At 51.6% G+C, this 18,204-nt stretch overlaps 1 protein-coding gene across 3 annotated transcripts; it reads left to right on the top strand.

The window, feature by feature from the left end:
* The first annotated feature begins 2,638 nt into the window (after nt 1–2,638).
* On the top strand, nt 2,639–16,772 carry LOC311510505 (C-type lectin domain family 4 member G-like). 3 transcript variants are annotated; one of them, XM_084610207.1, is made up of 10 exons: nt 2,815–2,914; nt 3,001–3,112; nt 5,037–5,162; nt 7,707–7,769; nt 10,723–10,785; nt 10,972–11,034; nt 12,075–12,164; nt 12,988–13,139; nt 14,714–14,820; nt 15,714–16,770. In XM_084610207.1, the coding sequence occupies exons 3-10, from the start codon at nt 5,147–5,149 to the stop codon at nt 15,850–15,852; spliced, it is 693 nt and encodes a 230-aa protein (XP_084466333.1). In that variant the 5' UTR covers nt 2,815–2,914; nt 3,001–3,112; nt 5,037–5,146; the 3' UTR covers nt 15,853–16,770. The 3 variants fall into 3 exon arrangements, with proteins under 3 accessions (XP_084466332.1, XP_084466331.1, XP_084466333.1); XM_084610205.1 differs by lacking the exon at nt 3,001–3,112 and having other exon boundaries at nt 2,642–2,914; XM_084610206.1 differs by lacking the exons at nt 3,001–3,112; nt 7,707–7,769 and having other exon boundaries at nt 2,639–2,914; nt 15,714–16,772.
* Nucleotides 16,773–18,204: the final 1,432 nt, after the last annotated feature.

Genomic DNA, 18,204 nt, shown 5'->3' with positions numbered 1-18,204 from the left:
CAGAGTGAGCACAGAATCAGGCCCAGAGAGTCTGGGAAGTGCTTCGGGATCCTAATGACTACAGATGTAATGTGGAGAAGTAGTGCAGCTCAGTTGTGTGTCATATGCCCAGTACTGCTAAGAGAGGGTCTCCTGTACCCTGAGAGATCAGGGTTTTGAAGCAGGAAGATCTGAATTCTGAGCCTGCTGCCTCGAGTTCCACAGAAAGCAGGCTGCCATGCAGAGACATCCCAGATTCCTGTGTGGCTAGGGGCTTGTTACAACATTATAATGGGTTCCTCCGGAGTGAGACATTCCACACACCAACAGGGTCTGACGGGGGTGGCCTGGCCTGCCGCTCTGGTGTCTTGTCCCTCCATCCCCATTGGACTAGAGTTTAGGCTCAATTTTTGGAAGGAAAATAGCAGCACTGCCTGTGGAATTCCTCCCGACCAGTGCAGAGTCCCTGGGATGAGAGGAGAGATGCTTCAGCCAACAGATTCACTCTCATCATGGTTTCAGAGTAACAGCCGTCTTAGTCTGTATTCGCAAAAAGAAAAGGAGTACTTGTGGCACCTTAGAGACTAACCAATTTATTTGAGCATGAGCTTTCGTGAGCTACAGCTCACTTCATCGGATGCATACCGTGGAAACTGCAGAAGACATTATATGCACACAGAGACCATGAAACAATACCCCCTCCCACCCCACTGTCCTGCTGGTAATAGCTTATTTAAAGTGATCATCAAGTTGGGCCATTTCCAGCACAAATCCAGGTTTTCTCACCCTCCGCCCCCCCCCCCCCAAACTCACTCTCCTGCTGGTAATAGCCCATCCAAAGTGACCACACTCTTCACAATGTGTATGATAATCAAGGTGGGTCATTTCCAGCACAAATCCAGGTTCTCTCACTCCCTCACTCCCCTCCAAAAACCACACACACAAACTCACTCTCCTGCTGGTAATAGCTTATCTAAAGTGATCATCAAGTTGGGCCATTTCAAGCACAAATCCAGGTTTTCTCACCCTCCGCCCCCCTCCCCCAAACTCACTCTCCTGCTGGTAATAGCCCATCCAAAGTGACCACTCTCTTCACAATATGAAAAGGAGGACTTGTGGCACCTTAGAGACTAACCGATTTATTTGAGCATGAGCTTTCGCCCCACCCCCATACACACACAAACTCACTCTCCTGCTGGTAATAGCTCATCCAAAGTGACCACTCTCCCTACAATGTGCATGGTAATCAAGGTGGGTCATTTCCAGCACAGATCCAGGCTTTCTCACCCCCCCGGGAACACACACACACACACATAAACTCACTCTCCTGCTCATGCTCAAATAAATTGGTTAGTCTCTAAGGTGCCACAAGTACTCTCATCATGGAAGCTAAATATTTATCCCTCGCCTTTCTCATCAGTAGATCCCAGTATCACTGTCCCCCGTATACAGATGGGAACCTGAGACTCAGAGAGGGGAAGTGACTTGCCCCAGGATCAGCCAGCAAGCCACACTAGGTCTAGAACTGAGCTCTCCTGAGAAGTAGGCCAGTGCTCTGCCCACTAGTCTACACTGCCACCAATTCCACTGTGGCACAGTTCTCTATGTAATCTCAGGTGATGGGGGATATGAGTCAACAGTGGTACCACTGAGAACAGTCTAGATCCATCCTCTTTGGAACCCTAGACACCATAGATTTAGTGACATTGGTGCAAAAACTGAGGCAGAGCAGCCCACAGAGAGGCGGCGGAGCCAGGCCAATCATTTACCTGCTGGCCCAGGTGAGATCTTCCTTTTCCTCTTCCTCTGCTGGGTTCCCCTCTCAGCCCAGTTTTCAGAGGTATTCTGCAGCTCTGTCACTGGCAGTGTCTCTGTCCTGAGCTATCTTGGCGTTGGAGTCAGCCAGCTGGAGATGAGAGCCATTTCTTGAGGAACAGACGAATATTATTTATTTGTATTACAGTAGCATCTAGGAGTCTTGGTCAGATACCAGAACCCAAGATATCATCCCCTTTCTTAAGAACTCTACTCAGAACAGAACTCCCTGAGACACCCTCCTCACTGTTACAGTCTCTGGGCTGGAGAGGTGATTCTGCATCTCTAGGGGCTAGATACCTTTGAAAATCTGGCCCCAAGTGCCTTTTGAAACTGGGATTTATGCTCCTAAATTACTTAGGATATGTCTACACTGTGATAAAAAATCCACTGCACTGAGCCACAGAACTGGGGTCAATCGACTCGGGCTTCTGGGACTTGTGCTGTGGGGCTAAAAATCGCAGTATAGAATTTTGGGCTTCGGCTGGAGCCCCGGCTCTGAAACATGGTGAGGGGCAGGGTCTCAAAGCCTGGGCTCCCACCTGAGCCCAAATGTCTACACTACAATTTTTAGCCCCTGCAGGCTGCCCTTGTAGATTGGCTTCCCGTTTGGAGCAGAAATCGGTGACATGGAGTCAGGTGTTTTCTTAGTGCCATTTGTTTATTTGTAAGATGTTCACCATTCTGTTTCCCTGAACAGCAATGTTCACAGACTGCACACGCGAGAACCCCTCTTGCCGGGCCCAGGGTAAGGACATGCCCAGCTCCGAAAAGATCCTCCCACTTAAAGATTGTCTGCGCTCCTTGGGTCACTGGGTGGGTGGCTATTGTTTGTCAGCTGCACCAGGAATCCTGATTGGATGAAGGCTCCCAGCTGCTAGAGGAGAAGTGACAGGGTCACAGATCTCTGTGTTCTGAAGAGAGGAAGAGTGGCTGGGTACATGTGTTTCCTTTTCCAGGAAAGATGCTCAGAACCTCAGCTGGTATAAAAGCCGTTTGAGCCATTGGGGTAGGAAGAGGCTCAGAGTGATGCCTTCAGGCAGCATTTACCAAAAGTGCGAAGAGTCCGACCAAGGGACGCTCAAGGAACAGGAGACAGAAATGGCTTTTGGGAGAGCAGGTAACCCCAGGCTGCATTAGTGGGAGAGTGCGCAATCATTTCCTGCTAATCAGCTCACTCCTTGATAACACGCCCTGATCCTGCAGACTCCACACCCCAGTGAAGCCAAGAGGAGGGCGGCGTCAGCGAGGTTTGCAGGATTGGGCCCTACTTATGGAGCGGCATAGTGCTCAGCAGCGAAGTCAGACTCGAAGGCAGGTCTGTACTCTGGGAGGGTGGCGTTTCATACATCACAGCAGGAGGTGCTGGGCAGAGCCAGGCTGAGAATTCCAGGCTTGTCTCAGCAGCATTTCATCAGATGTTTATGTTTGGTGCTTGCATACTCTGGCAATGAGGGGTTTAAAAGCGGGGGAGCAAGAGAGAGAGAGAGTGTATGGGGATGGAGGGGTGCTGTATGATAGATAGATAGATAGATAGATGTGGATGAACTGGTGTGTATGGAGATTGTGAGATAGATAGGGATGGATGTGTGTGTATGGGGATGGATAGATAGGTGGGGGGTATATGGAGATGGATGGAGGGGGGTGTATGGGGATGGATGGAGGAGGGTGTATGGGGATGGATGGATGGATGGACGGATGGAGGAGTATGGGGATGGGTGGATGGGGTTGTATAGGGATGGCTAGCATTTATGGGATTGAATGGATAAATGGATAAATAGATCCATTTTGCATCCATATTGCACTCAGGACTAGTGTCCACAATGTACGAGTTGCTGGGCGCTGGAGCCCGTCGTACACAATTGCAGGTTATACCATCAGGAGCCTTGGCCCTGATCCCTGTCCCAGCCCAGGGGTGGACGTGTTACGAGAGGCATTTCAGAGCCAGAGTTCTGCTGATCAGGCGGGATGTCCCTGCGTTGTGCAATAGGAACATGCCTCGTGCAATTCTGCGCTTACAGCAGATTTGTGCTTCTTTTCTTCCTCTTTTTTTACTTTCATTCCTGGGAAGTGAAGGGGGATACGTGCGTGTGTGTGTGGGAGGGGGCGCTGATTTGAGATGTAGGCGTTGGAGACACAGCTGCTTCCTTCCCCTCCCCAGCCCCGCTGCTGACAGCAGCACAGTGGGCTGGGGCAGTGGAGGAAGGGGGGGTTGGCTGGTGAGTACATGGTACTGTGCATGGAGCAACGCTCTGAACCAAGGGCTTGTCCCTGCCTGGAGGAGGCTACAGTGGCTGGGACAAAGCAGCACAGAGCGGGGGGCAGCCTCTCTGCCTGGCAGGCTTCATGGCACATGAGTCTGCAGCAAGATGGGGAGGAATCTTAGAGGACAGTGTATGGGGGAGCATAGGGCACTTGGGGGGAGGCCAGGGCTGGCCATAGGGAGGTGGTACAAGCAACCATCAGGAGGGGAGCACGGACTGAACAGGGGGTGAGGGGGAGATGTAGGCAGGGGTTGCAGCCGCGGAGCTGTATCCTGATAGTGGAAGGCAGTCAAAGCAGAGAGGAAAGGGTGGGAGGTGACACCCCAGGGAATCATCCCAGCATCTCACATGGATCTCATGGCCTGGCTCCCCCAAAGGATCCTTCGGAAAACAGAGGGGACTTCCAGGAAATGGGGTTCTCTTACTTCTGGGGCTTAGGCTCAATGGAAATCCAGGTGGGCAAATGATAGATAGATAGGGTGGATATAAGGAGCAATGGTCTCAAGTTGCAGTGGGGGAGGTCTAGGTTGGATATTAGGAAAAACTCTTTCACTAGGAGGGTGGTGAAGCACTGGAATGGGTTACCTAGGGATTTGGTGGAATCTCCATCCTTAGAAGTTTTTAAGGCCCAGCTTGACAAAGCCCTGGCTGGGATGATTTAGTTGGGGATTGGTCCTGCTTTGAGCAGGGGGTTGGACTAGATGACCTCCTGATGTCTCTTTCAACCCTAATATTCTATGATTCTATAGGGATAGATAGATAGAGGGTGTGAATTCCCCTGCATGCTCTGTGCTGCACAGAGATTCCTGACCCCAGTGGCACGTCCATCTCTATTTATGAATTACAATAATAGTGAATTCTGAATTCCCCTAGTGCCTTCCCCGCGAGGCTTCGAGCACACCTGCCCCCGCAGCACTGGTTCGCCAGAGGGCAGGGACCAATGCTCTAACCCCCGCTGTCTCTGCTCCTGCCTTCCAGGGAATTCCTTGCTGCAGTGCGGTAGCGGCCTGAATGGGGAGGAAAGGTCTGTATTACCCCTTTACGCTGTGAACGCCGTGTCGTTTGTATTATGGGTCATCCTCCTCGCCATGGTGATTGGAAAGTGTAAGTATCCCGGAGTGCGTTTAGGACTATCACACAGGAATGGACCAGTGGAAAAGACCAGGGGTGAAATCCCGACTCCATCAAGTCAATGGCCAAACTCTCATTGGCTTCAGCAAGGCCAGGATTTCAGGCCAAGAGTCCCTCCCAGCCAGGTCCCCTTGTGTCTGGCAATGGCCAGTGTCAAGACACTGCAGGAGAAGGGATATAGGCCCCCACAATGTGTTTCATTGTGCCATAGTGCTGCTAATTGTAAGACAAGGCTCATTAAGTCAGGCCGCCTGCCCTCCAATTCACAGCAATGGGGCACCTTCCCAGAGCCCACACTGTGAGCAGGAACACGCTGGTGTTTGATTCTTGAATGTATTCACAGGTACAAGTAAGTACAATGTATGTTGGGATGCCCTCTAGCAGCTGCTCCACGCAGGATAACAGCCTAACTACTCCTGCCAGTTAAGAGAGTAGCTCCTGTAGCTCAAAAGGTCTTTGCTGTGGCAGGGATTCACATCCTGCTGAGGAGCCTTGGTGGGTGTCATTACACAGAGCAGCCTCAGCGTTGTGAACTCTAGGTGGTGTTTGAATTGAAGCCCCAGCTCCAGGAGTCTTGTGATTGGGTGAGAATCTGAGCTTTCATTTAAAAATACTGAGACAGATTCTAGTTGCAGAGAAAAGCTTGGGAAAGTGATGTAATGGCTCAGAAACCAGGAGCCAAAGAAAAGAAAAGTCTATTATTTTTCACAAATCTCTTGATTTTTAAGCCAATCTTGTGATTGGAGTTGGCCAGACTGCGCCAGGGCAGAGGTCATTCAGAGGGGACTCTGGGTGAAATCCTTGAAGCCAGTGAGGCACCTAAGGCTCCTACTGCAATCCACAAAACTCCCACTGAGCACTGTAGGCACCTAAACTCACTCGACACCTCTAGGCATGCGCACTCCTGCCTCCCTCGAGGCATCTGGATGCTTGTCTCCCACCTAAGCCCCTATACAAATCCTTTCTGCTCCTCTGCCAGGGAGGAGGGATTTGAACCTGGGTCGCCCACATCCCAAGTGAGTGTTCTGACCATTGGGCTATAAATTATAAAGTGGGCAGCAGCACCTCCTCCCCTGCATTTTGTGTAGAACGAGGTAGGCACCTAACTCATTCCCAAAAGACACTACTTAGGTGCCTAAGCCAGGAGAGGACTTCCTGTCTGTGGATCACTAGTGAAGCTAGATACTTCCCATTCCTGCAGCCTGGACTAGCATGCCTAGCTCTGAGAAAAGGGCGGGGATGGCTCATCAGTATCTCCCATTGGCTACTGTCACGGTTCCTCCCCAACTCTGAACTCTAGGGTACAGATGTGGGGACCTGCATGAAAAACCTCCTAAGCTTCTCTTTACCAGCTTAGGTCAAAACTTCCCCAAGGTACAAAATATTACATCCGTTATCCTTGGACTGGCCGCTACCACCACCAAACTAATACTGGTTACTGGGGAAGAGCTGTTTGGACGCGTCCTTCCCCCCAAAATACTTCCCAAAACCTTGCACCCCACTTCCTGGACAAGGTTTGGTAAAAAGCCTCACCAATTTGCCTAGGTGACTACAGACCCAGACCCTTGGATCTTAAGAACAATGAACAATCCTCCCAACACTTGCACCCCCCCTTTCCTGGGAAATGTTGGATAAAAAGCCTCACCAATTTGCATAGGTGACCACAGACCCAAACCCTTGGATCTGAGAACAATGAAAAAGCATTCAGTGTTTTACAAGAAGACTTTTAATAAAAAATAGAAGTAAATAGAAATAAAGAAATCCCCCCTGTAAAATCAGGATGGTAGATATCTTACAGGGTAATTAGATTCAAAAACATAGAGAACCCCTCTAGGCAAAACCTTAAGTTACAAAAAAGATACACAGACAGAAATAGTTATTCTATTCAGCACAATTCTTTTCTCAGCCATTTAAAGAAATCATAATCTAACACATACCTAGCTAGATTACTTACTAAAAGTTCTAAGACTCCATTCCTGTTCTGTCCCTGGCCAAGACGACTACAGACAGACACAGACCCTTTGTTTCTCTCCCTCCTCCCAGCTTTTGAAAGTATCTTGTCTCCTCATTGGTCATTTTGGTCAGGTGCCAGCGAGGTTACCTTTAGCTTCTTAACCCTTTACAGGTGAGAGGAGCTTTCCCCTGGCCAGGAGGGATTTCAAAGGGGTTTACCCTTCCCTTTAGATTTATGACAGCTACTTACACAGCTCCCCGCCTAGCGTGCTGGGTTTTGGGGATTGCACTCAGATGCATTGCTCTCCCCAGTCATTGTATCGGAACCTGGGCATGTAACTTGGCTTTGTGGGTGTTCCTGGGATTTTCTAGGCACTGTGGTGCTCAGCATTGCAATGCCAAAATCCCTTTGGGGATATCACCCTCAGAGATTATCTCCCCAGGGGGAAGTTGGAAAGTAGAAATGCAGCATGTCGCTCTACGCTGTGAACCCAAATCGAAAACTCAGCCCCCCCAACCCCCCAAATCATATAAACAACAGCTGGGGTCTGTCCTTGTGTCTAGACTCGGAGATGTCCAAGGAGCTGGAGCAGTTGCGGACTGGTCAATCCATGCTGAGAGGCAACGGTAACAATTCAGTTTACTTATGAGTGTCCGTGTATTTGTATTACTGATGTTGCCCCTTTGGCAGAAGCAAAATCGGAGGTGCTGTCGGGTTTGTTCCTGTTAGGGGGAGCAATCGCTGCTCCCAAGCAGGTCTGTTCTCGCTGTGATCTTGTTTTGTTACAACATCTTGTTCCCTTGAACACAACAGGAACAAACAGCTGCAGGCTGTTCCCTGTCTCGGAAATCCCCCGTCTGCCCCTTCAGCTCTGTGCCCAAGAAACTCCATCTCTGCTTCCTGACAGGGTCCCGCTCACAGCTTCTTCAGCCTCCCTCATACACAGGCTGCTCCGAGCACCTGGGGCTACAACCAGGGTGCCCCTCGACGCACACGGCTCTTTCCTGCCATGCAGCCTGGTGCCTTGGGTGGTCACTTTCATTGTCTGCAGCTGTTTCACTACATAAATGAGGTTGATTGCTCCTCCTGTTGGGTCTAAAAGTGGATACTTGGAACTCATTGGCTATAACAAGGACTGTGATTGTCTATGGATCCCAGACTCGCCTGTTAGGTGTATTATGGCAGCACCCAGGAGCCCCAGTTATGAACCAGGACTCCATTGTGTGAGGTGCTGTACAAACATAGTACACAAAGCCAGTTCCTGCCCCAAAGAGCTTCCAACCTAAGTGTAAGACATGGGATGATAGGTGGAGACAGACAGACAGGGAGGGGGACACAGGGAAACAAGAAATACCAAACCTCTCTTCTTTTCTGTTCTGCTCCGATTAACTAACTAATGGTTTGATCTGAAACCCACCGAACCAATAGAAAGGCTCCCATTGTCTTCAGTGGTGTTTGGCTCAGGGTCTATCTAATTAGTTAGAATCATAGAATGATAGAATCATAGAATATCAGGGTTGGAAGGGACCTCAGGAGGTCATCTAGTCCAACCTGCTGCTCAAAGCAGGACCAATCCCCAATTAAATCATCCCAGCCAGGGCTTTGTCAAGCCTGACCTTAAAAACTTCTAAGGAAGGAGATTCTACCACCTCCCTAGGTAATGCATTCCAGTGTTTCACCACCCTCCTAGTGAAAAAGTTTTTCCTAATATCCAACCTAAACCTCCCCCACTGCAACTTGAGACCTTTACTCCTTGTCCTGTCCTCTTCTACCACTGAGAATAGTCTAGAACCATCCTCTCTGGAACCACCTCTCAGGTAGTTGAAAGCAGCTATCAAATCCCCCCTCATTCTTCTCTTCTGCAGACTAAACAATCCCAGTTCCCTCAGCCTCTCCTCATAAGTCATGTGTTCCAGACCCCTAATAATTTTTGTTGCCCTTCGCTGGACTCTCTCCAATTTATCCACATCCTTCTTGTAGTGTGGGGCCCAAAACTGGACACAGTACTCCAGATGACGCCTCACCAATGTCGAGTAGAGGGGGACGATCACGTCCCTCGATCTGCTCGCTATGCCCCTACTTATACATCCCAAAATGCCATTGGCCTTCTTAGCAACAAGGGCACACTGCTGACTCATATCCAGCTTCTCGTCTACTGTCACCCCTAGGTCCTTTTCCGCAGAACTGCTGCCTAGCCATTCGGTCCCTAGTCTGTAGCTGTGCATTGGGTTCTTCCGTCCTAAGTGCAGGACCCTGCACTTATCCTTATTGAACCTCATCAGATTTCTTTTGGCCCAATCCTCCAATTTGTCTAGGTCCTTCTGTATCCTATCCCTCCCCTCCAGCGTATCTACCACTCCTCCCAGTTTAGTATCATCCGCAAATTTGCTGAGAGTGCAATCCACACCATCCTCCAGATCATTTATGAAGATATTGAACAAAACCGGCCCCAGGACCGACCCCTGGGGCACTCCACTTGACACCAGCTGCCAACTAGACAAGGAGCCATTGATCACTACCCGTTGAGCCCGACAATCTAGCCAACTTTCTACCCACCTTATAGTGCATTCATCCAGCCCATACTTCTTTAACTTGCTGACAAGAATACTGTGGGAGAGTGTGTCAAAAGCTTTGCTAAAGTCAAGAAACAATACATCCACTGCTTTCCCTTCATCCACAGAACCAGTAATCTCATCATAGAAGGCGATTAGATTAGTCAGGCATGACCTTCCCTTGGTGAATCCATGCTGACTGTTCCTGATCACTTTCCTCTCATGTAAGTGCTTCAGGATTGATTCTTTGAGGACCTGCTCCATGATCCAGCTAGGTTCCTGTCTGCATTAGGGAAGTTTGCACCATCGTTGCTCATAGATGTTACAGCCAGAAGGGACTGTTATGGGCCTCTAGTCTGACCTCCTGCACAGCAGAGGCCACAGAATCCCACCCAGCGATTCCTATATCCAGCCCATATCTGGTAGTCGAGCTGGAGTGGAACTTTTAGGAAGAGAAAGACAATCTTTTTATAATTCCAGGTGATGGAGAACCTGCCCCTTGTCTACAGACCATGTCCTGATAGGTAAATGCTGATGCAAACCACTAATGTAGACACACACTGGGATAATGCAAAGTAGGACTCACATCAATGGGTCTAATCCTGGTAACCTGGGCAAGCCTTGTGCCATGTGTCTGCACTAGGGATTTGCACCAGTCCACGGTGACACTAGTACAAATTTCCCTAGTCTGGATGGGCCCTAACTAAACTCACTAATGCTGTCCCCAGGCAGGGCTGGTAGCTGGAGGTGGGGTCTGAGTGAATGAGCACAAGTCAGGGAGCCCCGAGTTCTAATCTTGCTTCACTACCTGGCCTGGGGCAAGTCGCTCTCCATCTCGGAGCCTGAGTCATGGACCGTCATGGCCAGGGGACGAAAGGAAATCCACCCGCGCCGCCTCTTCCCAGGAAGGAAACCAGCCCCGGGAGACCCCAGTACCTGACAGACCCGCTCTGCTAGGGAACACGGCCCTGCCCCACGAGATGAAGAGAGGGGTAGTTCCCAGCTCACCGGCCTCTGTCTCTTCCAGGCTCCAAGACAGCGAAGCAACTGGAGACACTTCATTTCAACCAGTCCGCCATGCACAGCACTGGTACGTACTGAAGCCCTCACAGACCCACAGCCCAGCATCACCTCTACGAACCTCCTGCACCCCAGTCATGTCACTCCTCCTCCTCCCAAACTCCCCCCAACAGCCCCGATTCCCTGGCCACCTCCTTGTTCCCGCTGAGCCCTGGGTCCCCTCCCAGGAACGTGATCAGCCCTGTTTATCTCTCAGAGGTGGAGCTGGCCACGGAGCTGAAGAGGCTGCAGTCGGACCAGGCCACGCTGAGAGTGGAAGGTGAGTGCCCATGGCGGGGCGGGGGGCAGGGAGCAGGGCTCAGGCAGAGGAGGGTGTGGAGAACAGCAGAAAGAAGAGAGCGGGGTGGAGAATCTCAGCGCCAGGTTCCCATGGCGATTTGGGATCCATTCCACCCTACCCCACCAGGCCAGCCCACGCAAGCAGCATTTGGGATCAAGTCACCGAGGCCGGAAACCAGGGCCCTGCCCTACTCTGGGTGACCCACCGGAGGGGCGGGGACACAGCCAGTGCCCACAGAGCCTCTGCACTCAGGGCTCCTCTTGTACCAGGCTCAGTGTGTGTGACTAGCTGGGGTGAACTGGGGAAGCCAGTTCACTCTTCAGTTCCAGGGATTCTCACCCCAGGTGCATTCCCGGTCACTGCAGGAGTCTCTGGCCTTTAACGATTCCCATGGGCTGGGCTGCTACAGAGGGGGGATCTGGCTGTTTCTTTCTCCCTAGGTTCACTTGGGACCGCTAGGAGAGGGGATATGTGTTTTGGAAGCAGGGGAGGGCCGAGGGGAGGGAGATGGGGATGGTGACTCATTAGTGGCTGAGGGGAGGCAGGTAGATTAAAGGGCTGGGCAGAAGATGACCCAGGTGTAATAAACTGGGGAGCCAGAGGTAGGGAATTGTGGGGCAGGGCAGTGTGCCTGGGTATGAGGCAAGGTCAGGGCTCCTGCTGAGGTTTGGGGGCGGGGACCTGGTTTTAGATGAATGATTTTGACCCTTGTGAAAGGTTCAGGTTCAGCTGGTGATTCCGGCCAGTCCCTAATGACTGTATCAGACTGACCGTGTAACAAGCTCTGTGACTCCTGCTGCTGGGATAGGGGCCCCACTTCAGTGTCACAGCCAGGCCCCAAATCCCAGTGTTTACGACCTGCACACAGGTGTGCCAGGCCCAGCTGCACACACTCGCTGCTCTAGTTGACCTCTGGCAGCTTCTGAAGTACAGAATATGGTGAGCGCCGCTCGAGGCTAACAGTCTGTTTAAAGGGATACAACCCTATTCCTACATGTGACAGTGTGTTGTGTTTGCAGTGTCGGAGGGTCTGGCCAAAGCGAAAAGTGACAGAGATAACATCAGGGCTGAAGCCTACAAGATTCTGGATGCTGTCCAGAAAAGGAACGGTGAGACACACGCCAGCCTCGACTTGCTGAGACTGTCAGCTCTTCACGGCAGGGACCGTCTTTCTGTTCTGTGTTTGTACCATGCCTGACAGAATGGGGCCTGATCTATGACTGCGGCATCTAAGCACTGCCATAATACATGTAATAAATAATGTACGGCACCCAGCAAATGGGGGCCTGGGCCATGGCACCTCGTGCAGTTAGGATTCCTGCTCGTTTTCCACACAAGCAGTGATAATGTTCAGGGGGCTAACTGGGATTTCCCCTAGGTTGTCAAGGAGTCAGTTTTGTCTAATAGTTAGAGCAGGGGACTGGAATGCAGGACACCTGGGTTCTATTCCCATCTCTGAGAGGTATATGAAGTCTAGTGGTTAGAGCAGAGGGCTGGCCACTGGGACTCCTGGCTTCTATTCCCAGCTCCTTGAGGCCAATGTTGTCCAGTGCAGTGGCTTTCAACCTGTGGTACGCAGACCCCTGGGGGTCTGCAGACTATGTCTAAGATTTCCAAAGGGGTCTGCACCACCATTAGAAATGTTTTAAAGGGCCGTAAACGAAAAAAGGTTGAAAACCACTGGGCTAGTGGTTAGAGCAGGTGAGGCTGGAAATCAGGTCTCCTGAGTTCTCTTCCTAGCTTGGGAATGGTCTTGAGCAAGTTACTGCACCTCTGTCTGTCTCAGTTTCCCACCCTCTGTAAATTAAGGGTGACGCTTCCCCACCTTGGCTAGGTGTGTTGAGGTCATTGGCTAAAGGGTACTGGGCAGATGCTACTATTGTCCGTTGCAGTCCAGCGCTGAGAGTGACCTCTGCCTGTCTTGCATTGCAGACTCTGCCTGCAGCATTTGTCCAGCCGGCTGGCTGCTGAATTCAGGGACCTGCTACTACTTCTCCACAGTGCGTAAACACTGGTCCTATGCCAAGCAGGCCTGCAAAGACCAAGGTGCCGAGCTGATTATTATTGATAACCCACAAAAGCAGGTAAGTCAGGCTCACTGAGTCAAGCCACACAGCTCGGACAGGGTGTGGAGATGGTCTCCCAGCAATTGGGAGGCTCTTGGCATGAGAGAGATGCCTGGGGACAGGATAGTAGCTGACGTTTCTCTGCTCAGTGCCTAGGAAACACATTATGCACTGGTGTAAAGATGTGCACAAGAAGGGCAACAAAAATGATCAGGGGGCTGGAACAGCTTCCAGATGAGGAGAAATTAAAAAGAGTGGGACTGTTCAGCTTGGAAAAGAGACGGCTAAGGCTCTTTTGTGACAGAGGCTATAAAACCAGGACGGGTGCGGAGACAGTGAATAAAGAAGTGTTATTGACCCTTCACAGAACACAAGAATTAGGCGTCACCTGATGAAATTGATAGGCAGCAGGTTTAAACCAAACCTAAGGAGGTATTTCTTCACACAGCACACAGTCAGTCTGAGGAACTCACTGCCAGGGGATGTTGTGGAGGCCAAAAGTATAACTAGGGTCAAAAAAGAATGAGATGAGTTCCTGGAGGACAGGTCCATCAATGGCTATTAGCCAAGATGGTCAGGGATGTAACCCCATGCTCTGGGTGTCCCTAAGCCTCTGACTGCTAGAAGCTGGGAGTGGATAACACAGGATGGATTACTCAATAATTGCCCTGTTCTGTTCATGCCCTCTGAAGCACCTGTCCCTGGCCACTGTCGCAAGACAGGACACTGGGCTAGATGGGCCATTGGCTTGACCCAGTATGGCCACTCTTAGGTAGCCATTTGCAGTGCACAAGAAATTGTCTTGGTCCTACAAAACCCAGGGACCATGCTACATATACTTGAGCACCATCTATTGGCACAGGATCGAGTAGCAAACCACTTCCCAGAACACAGACTTCAGGCACTCCCCCAACTCCCAAGAGTCACTGCACAATTCATCCCAAGCGCCAGTCAGGCTGCTGGGGACCCTCAGGCAAGTCAGCCTGACAGCTCCAGGGAAGCTCCCTGGGAAGGGAACCTTTGCGGGAATCAGAGAGAGACCCCTGATTGTAAGGAGTGATGGGGAAAGGGTTTGGAGACACAGCGTCTGGTGGATGACTGGGATCCATGAGATCGTGGTCACTTGGGAGCTCCCTGATGTTTCCTGCCTAGCCTCCATGTCCACATGGTGCTTCCACATCCATCCAGAGCCGCAGCTCCCTCAGCAGGTCCTTTGGGAGGGGAGCCAGCCTGGTCTAGTGGTGCAGGACAAGCCTGGGAGCCAGGACAGCTGGGTCCTACTCGCTGCTCTGCCACTGACCTTCTGTGTGACCTGGCACAAATCACCATGCCTTAGTTTCCCCTCTCACCCTTGGTTTTGTCTGTTGGATTGTAAGCTCTTTGGGGCAGGGAGCGTCTTTCACTAGGTGTCTGTGAAGCACCTGGCCCAAGGGGGCCTCGATCTCAGTCGCTGCCTAACCCAATGGGCCACATCTCGGCACAAGGAGAACAACAGAGAGACAGAGAGGAGTACGGGCTGTGTGAGGTGGGATTGGGGTGGTGCCTTAGATTTGGGCCATATTTTATTGCAATCAATCATTTTCTTTTTTCAGGAGTTTTTGACAAAGAACACTAATGGCAAGCAGTACTGGATTGGCCTGCACGACGTTAGCAATGAAGGGACATTTATATGGGTCGACGACAGTTCTGTGTCATACAGGTCAGCCCAATCCCGCTCACTGGTACATGAGGGCAGGGTGGGGGGTTGGCTCTGGTACAACTGGCCAATCAGTACGTTTCAAACACATTGAGTCATTGGCTGAGTGGGTGGAGCTGCCCTTTCTTGATTCATCTTCCATCTGCTCTGCTCTTTAAACTGTCCAGGGTTTCCCCACAGGGAACCAGAGCTAGTGCGGTAGAGAACAAAGTGGTGGATGATGCTCAGCTTTAAATTGTCACCTTCAGCTGAGCAGTAGCAGTTTTCAGGGTCTTACGGGGCAGTTTCCCCTTTGAGAAGAAATCGGTGGAATCTGGCTCCTTCTTAGTGTAACTTGTTTATTTACACTAGACCTGGGGCAGAGGTATCACCAACAGCACCCAGGTCAGTCCCCTCTTGCATAAACCTCAGCCCAAATAGCCCAGTGTTCCCAGGAAGTGACTCTATCCTGAGAATTAACTCCACGTAGAGAGTCAGGCTGGAAGCGAGGACTGACCAAAGAGAACGTGGATCACAGCACTAACCATGCAGGGTGTCCTCCAAGCCTGGTCAGTGCTCAGCTACTCAGGAAAAGCACTTGTAAGACTGTGGGTAACTCTCACTGTAACAGTATGGCCCTGATCCACCACTGTATTACCCCAGGTTTACACCAGTGTAAATTCCATTGAAGTTAATAGCTAGACCAGTTTAAAACTGGAGTAACAGAGGTCAGTCAGGCCCTATATCATTACACTTGGCTCTTATCCAGTGCTCTGTAACAGTCAGCCTCAAACCACTTTCCAGAGGGTGAGGCCGGATCACCCTCTCTGGGGGCTTAAGTGGGATTTCAGGGAGTGCATTTCACCAGGGCTTCCCTCGAATGCCTAGCTGAGTTTGCTACTCTCTTTGATCCCCAGCAACTGGGATCGAGGGGAGCCCAACAATTTTGGCAGTGGTGAGGACTGTGTGATGATGCTCAAAGATGGGAAGTGGAACGACGCTGCGTGTACGATGAATGGGGATGGCTGGATCTGTGAAAAGAAGTGGACTTGTTAAACAGTGGCCAGGAGGAACACAACACAGCCAGTGCATCTTAATAACCACAGAGCCACCCCGTTGCCCTCTGCCCCTTCCATGCAAGGTCTGCCAGCTCTTTACAAACTTCAGTGCATTAAACCTCACAGACCTCACCCCTTCCACTCTTGGGAGCAAGATACTATCAGTCCAACTTTATAGCTGGCGAAACTGAAGCACAAGGACTTACCCAGGTCACAGCAGTGAATCAGTGGAAGAGACTGGATTAGTACCCAGGAGTCCTGACTCCCAGTCCCCTGCTCTTATTACACCACAGTATTTCACATGGCTGGAAACAGGAGTCCTGACCACTACTGCTCTAACCACTAAACCATCCTCCCCGCCAAGAGGCCAGGGATAGAACCCAGGAATCCTGACTCTCAACCCCCCTGACTCTAATCCCTAGACCCCATTCAACTCCCAGAGCTGGGAAAAGATCCTAAGTGCCCTGAATTCCAGCCCCTGCTCTAACTATTAGACAAAACAGACTCTTTCACAATGTGGCAATTTATTGGGTGGAAAACCCAGCTAGCCCCCTGAACTATATTAATCCATTATCAGCATTTATGGGGAAAGGGGGCAGAATCCTTACTGCACAAGAAGTCAAATTTTAGAACCTGCCAGTCAATCCCATCAACATGGTATAGATCTGGTCATTTCTCTATAGTAAAGGATGTGACCAACTTCCTGGTTTAATGCAAATTTTCCTCCCCTGCTAACTAGGGCTAAAATTTACACAGCTCCAGCCGCCGCTACTGCCCCGGGGCCCTTTAAATCCCCGCCTGAGCCCTGCTGCCGAAGCCCTGGGGTAGCAGCGGCGGGACTCCGGAGGGGATTTAAAGGGCCGGGGCGGTAGCGGTGGCTAGAACCCCAAGCCCTTTAAATCCCCGCCTGAACCCTGCTGCCGAGCCCTGGGGTAGGGGTGGGGGGGCTCTGGCGGGGATTTAAAGAGCCCCGGAGCTCCAGTCACCGCTACTGCCCCAGCCCTTTAAATCCCCGCCGGAGCCCTGCTGCCGAAGCCCTGAGGTAGCGGCGGTGGGGCTCCGGCGGGCATTTAAAGGGCCGGGGCAGTAGTGGTGGCTGGAGCCCCGGGGCCCTTTAAATCCCCAATGGAGCCCAGCCACCGCTACCCCAGGGCTCGGGCAGCTGGGCTCAGGTGGGGATTTAAAGGGCTTGGGGCTCTGACAGCTGCTACCACAGCGAAGCCCCAGGCCCTTTAAAGCTCTGCCAGAGTGCAGAGCCCTGGGGTAGCGGTGACAGCCGGGAGCCCCCAGGGCTCCTCAGTGATTTAAAAGGCCCAGGGCTCAGCTGCGGTAGCTGGAGCCCTGGGCCCTTTAAATCGCTCCCGAGCCTCCCAGCCGCCTCTGCAGCTGGTAGCTCAGGTGTGATTTAAAGGGTCCCGGGCTCCCAGCCGCCACTACCGCAGCTGGAGCCCTGGCCTGGGGAGTTAAGGCCCTGCCTCTTCCAGTTGAGGCCACGCCCCTGCTCCACACTCTGGCGTACCGGTAAGTCCTCTAACTTACTTTCACCCCGGGGGCGCCCCAGGGATGTGGGGAGCTCAGGGACTAGTGGGTAGGGTTGCCAGGTCTCCAGTTTTTGACTAGAACGTCCGGTCGAAAAGGGAAACTAGCAGCGTCCAGTCAGCACAGCTGACCGGACACTAAAAGTCCAGTTACGTGCAGTAACCTGCCTCTGCCACCGGGGAGCGGGAAGAGCAGCAGCTGTTGCTGGAGAAGCGGCTCCGCTCAGCAGCTGCTGCTCTTCCCGCCCCTCCAGGCCTGACAGACAGAACTGATTGGCTCCTGGATTGGTCACCAAAGTAGATACCAGTGCCGTCCGGGGAGGGCGGGGGATAACCTGTCTGCCTCCCACCCCGATTTCCCCAGCCCCTCACTCCAGGGGCCGACCTCCCTCACTCTGCTGTGCCCTGATTTCCCCTCCCCAGCCCCTCGCTCCAGGGACCCCCCACCCCACTGTGCCCCCCAAAAGTTATGGTTTGCTGAATATGATTATCCTATCTTTTTATATCTAACGTTATGAATATTGATTGTATACCTGCATTTCAAATGTGTTTGCTCCCGGGGTCACACCCACAAGACAGCTTACTTCTAGTCTGGCCAGCACATTGTCAAGGGATTATACAAGTTGAATGGCCCATCAAAGAACACTTAACTCACACTGGACCATAGAAAAGGCTTATCCCTACCTGATGGACTTTCCAGCTAGAGTATGGGTCATGGCCTCTGTTATGACTCATCGAAGCAGGCGTGGGCATGTGACTAGATCATGGGATACTAAACTCCATCTTGTGCCTGTACTGTTCCACAAACTGTG

The sequence above is a fragment of the Lepidochelys olivacea genome, assembly GCF_965140295.1.
Source record: "Lepidochelys olivacea isolate rLepOli2 genome assembly, chromosome: 20".
Classification (NCBI taxonomy): Eukaryota; Metazoa; Chordata; order Testudines; family Cheloniidae; genus Lepidochelys; species Lepidochelys olivacea.
Note: the sequence above shows the minus strand (reverse complement) of the source record. Positions and strands in the feature narration are given on the sequence as shown.

What these genes read in the sequence shown, in the direction of transcription:
- LOC311510505 (XM_084610205.1), top strand. Translation starts at nt 2,824, where the DNA reads ATGCCTTCAGGCAGCATTTACCAAAAGTGCGAAGAGTCCGACCAAGGG. An exon ending in AATGGCTTTTGGGAGAGCAG is followed by an intron (nt 2,915 to 5,036) that starts GTAACCCCAGGC and finishes CCTGCCTTCCAG; the next exon opens with GGAATTCCTTGCTGCAGTGC. An exon ending in GGCCACGCTGAGAGTGGAAG is followed by an intron (nt 11,035 to 12,074) that starts GTGAGTGCCCAT and finishes TTGTGTTTGCAG; the next exon opens with TGTCGGAGGGTCTGGCCAAA.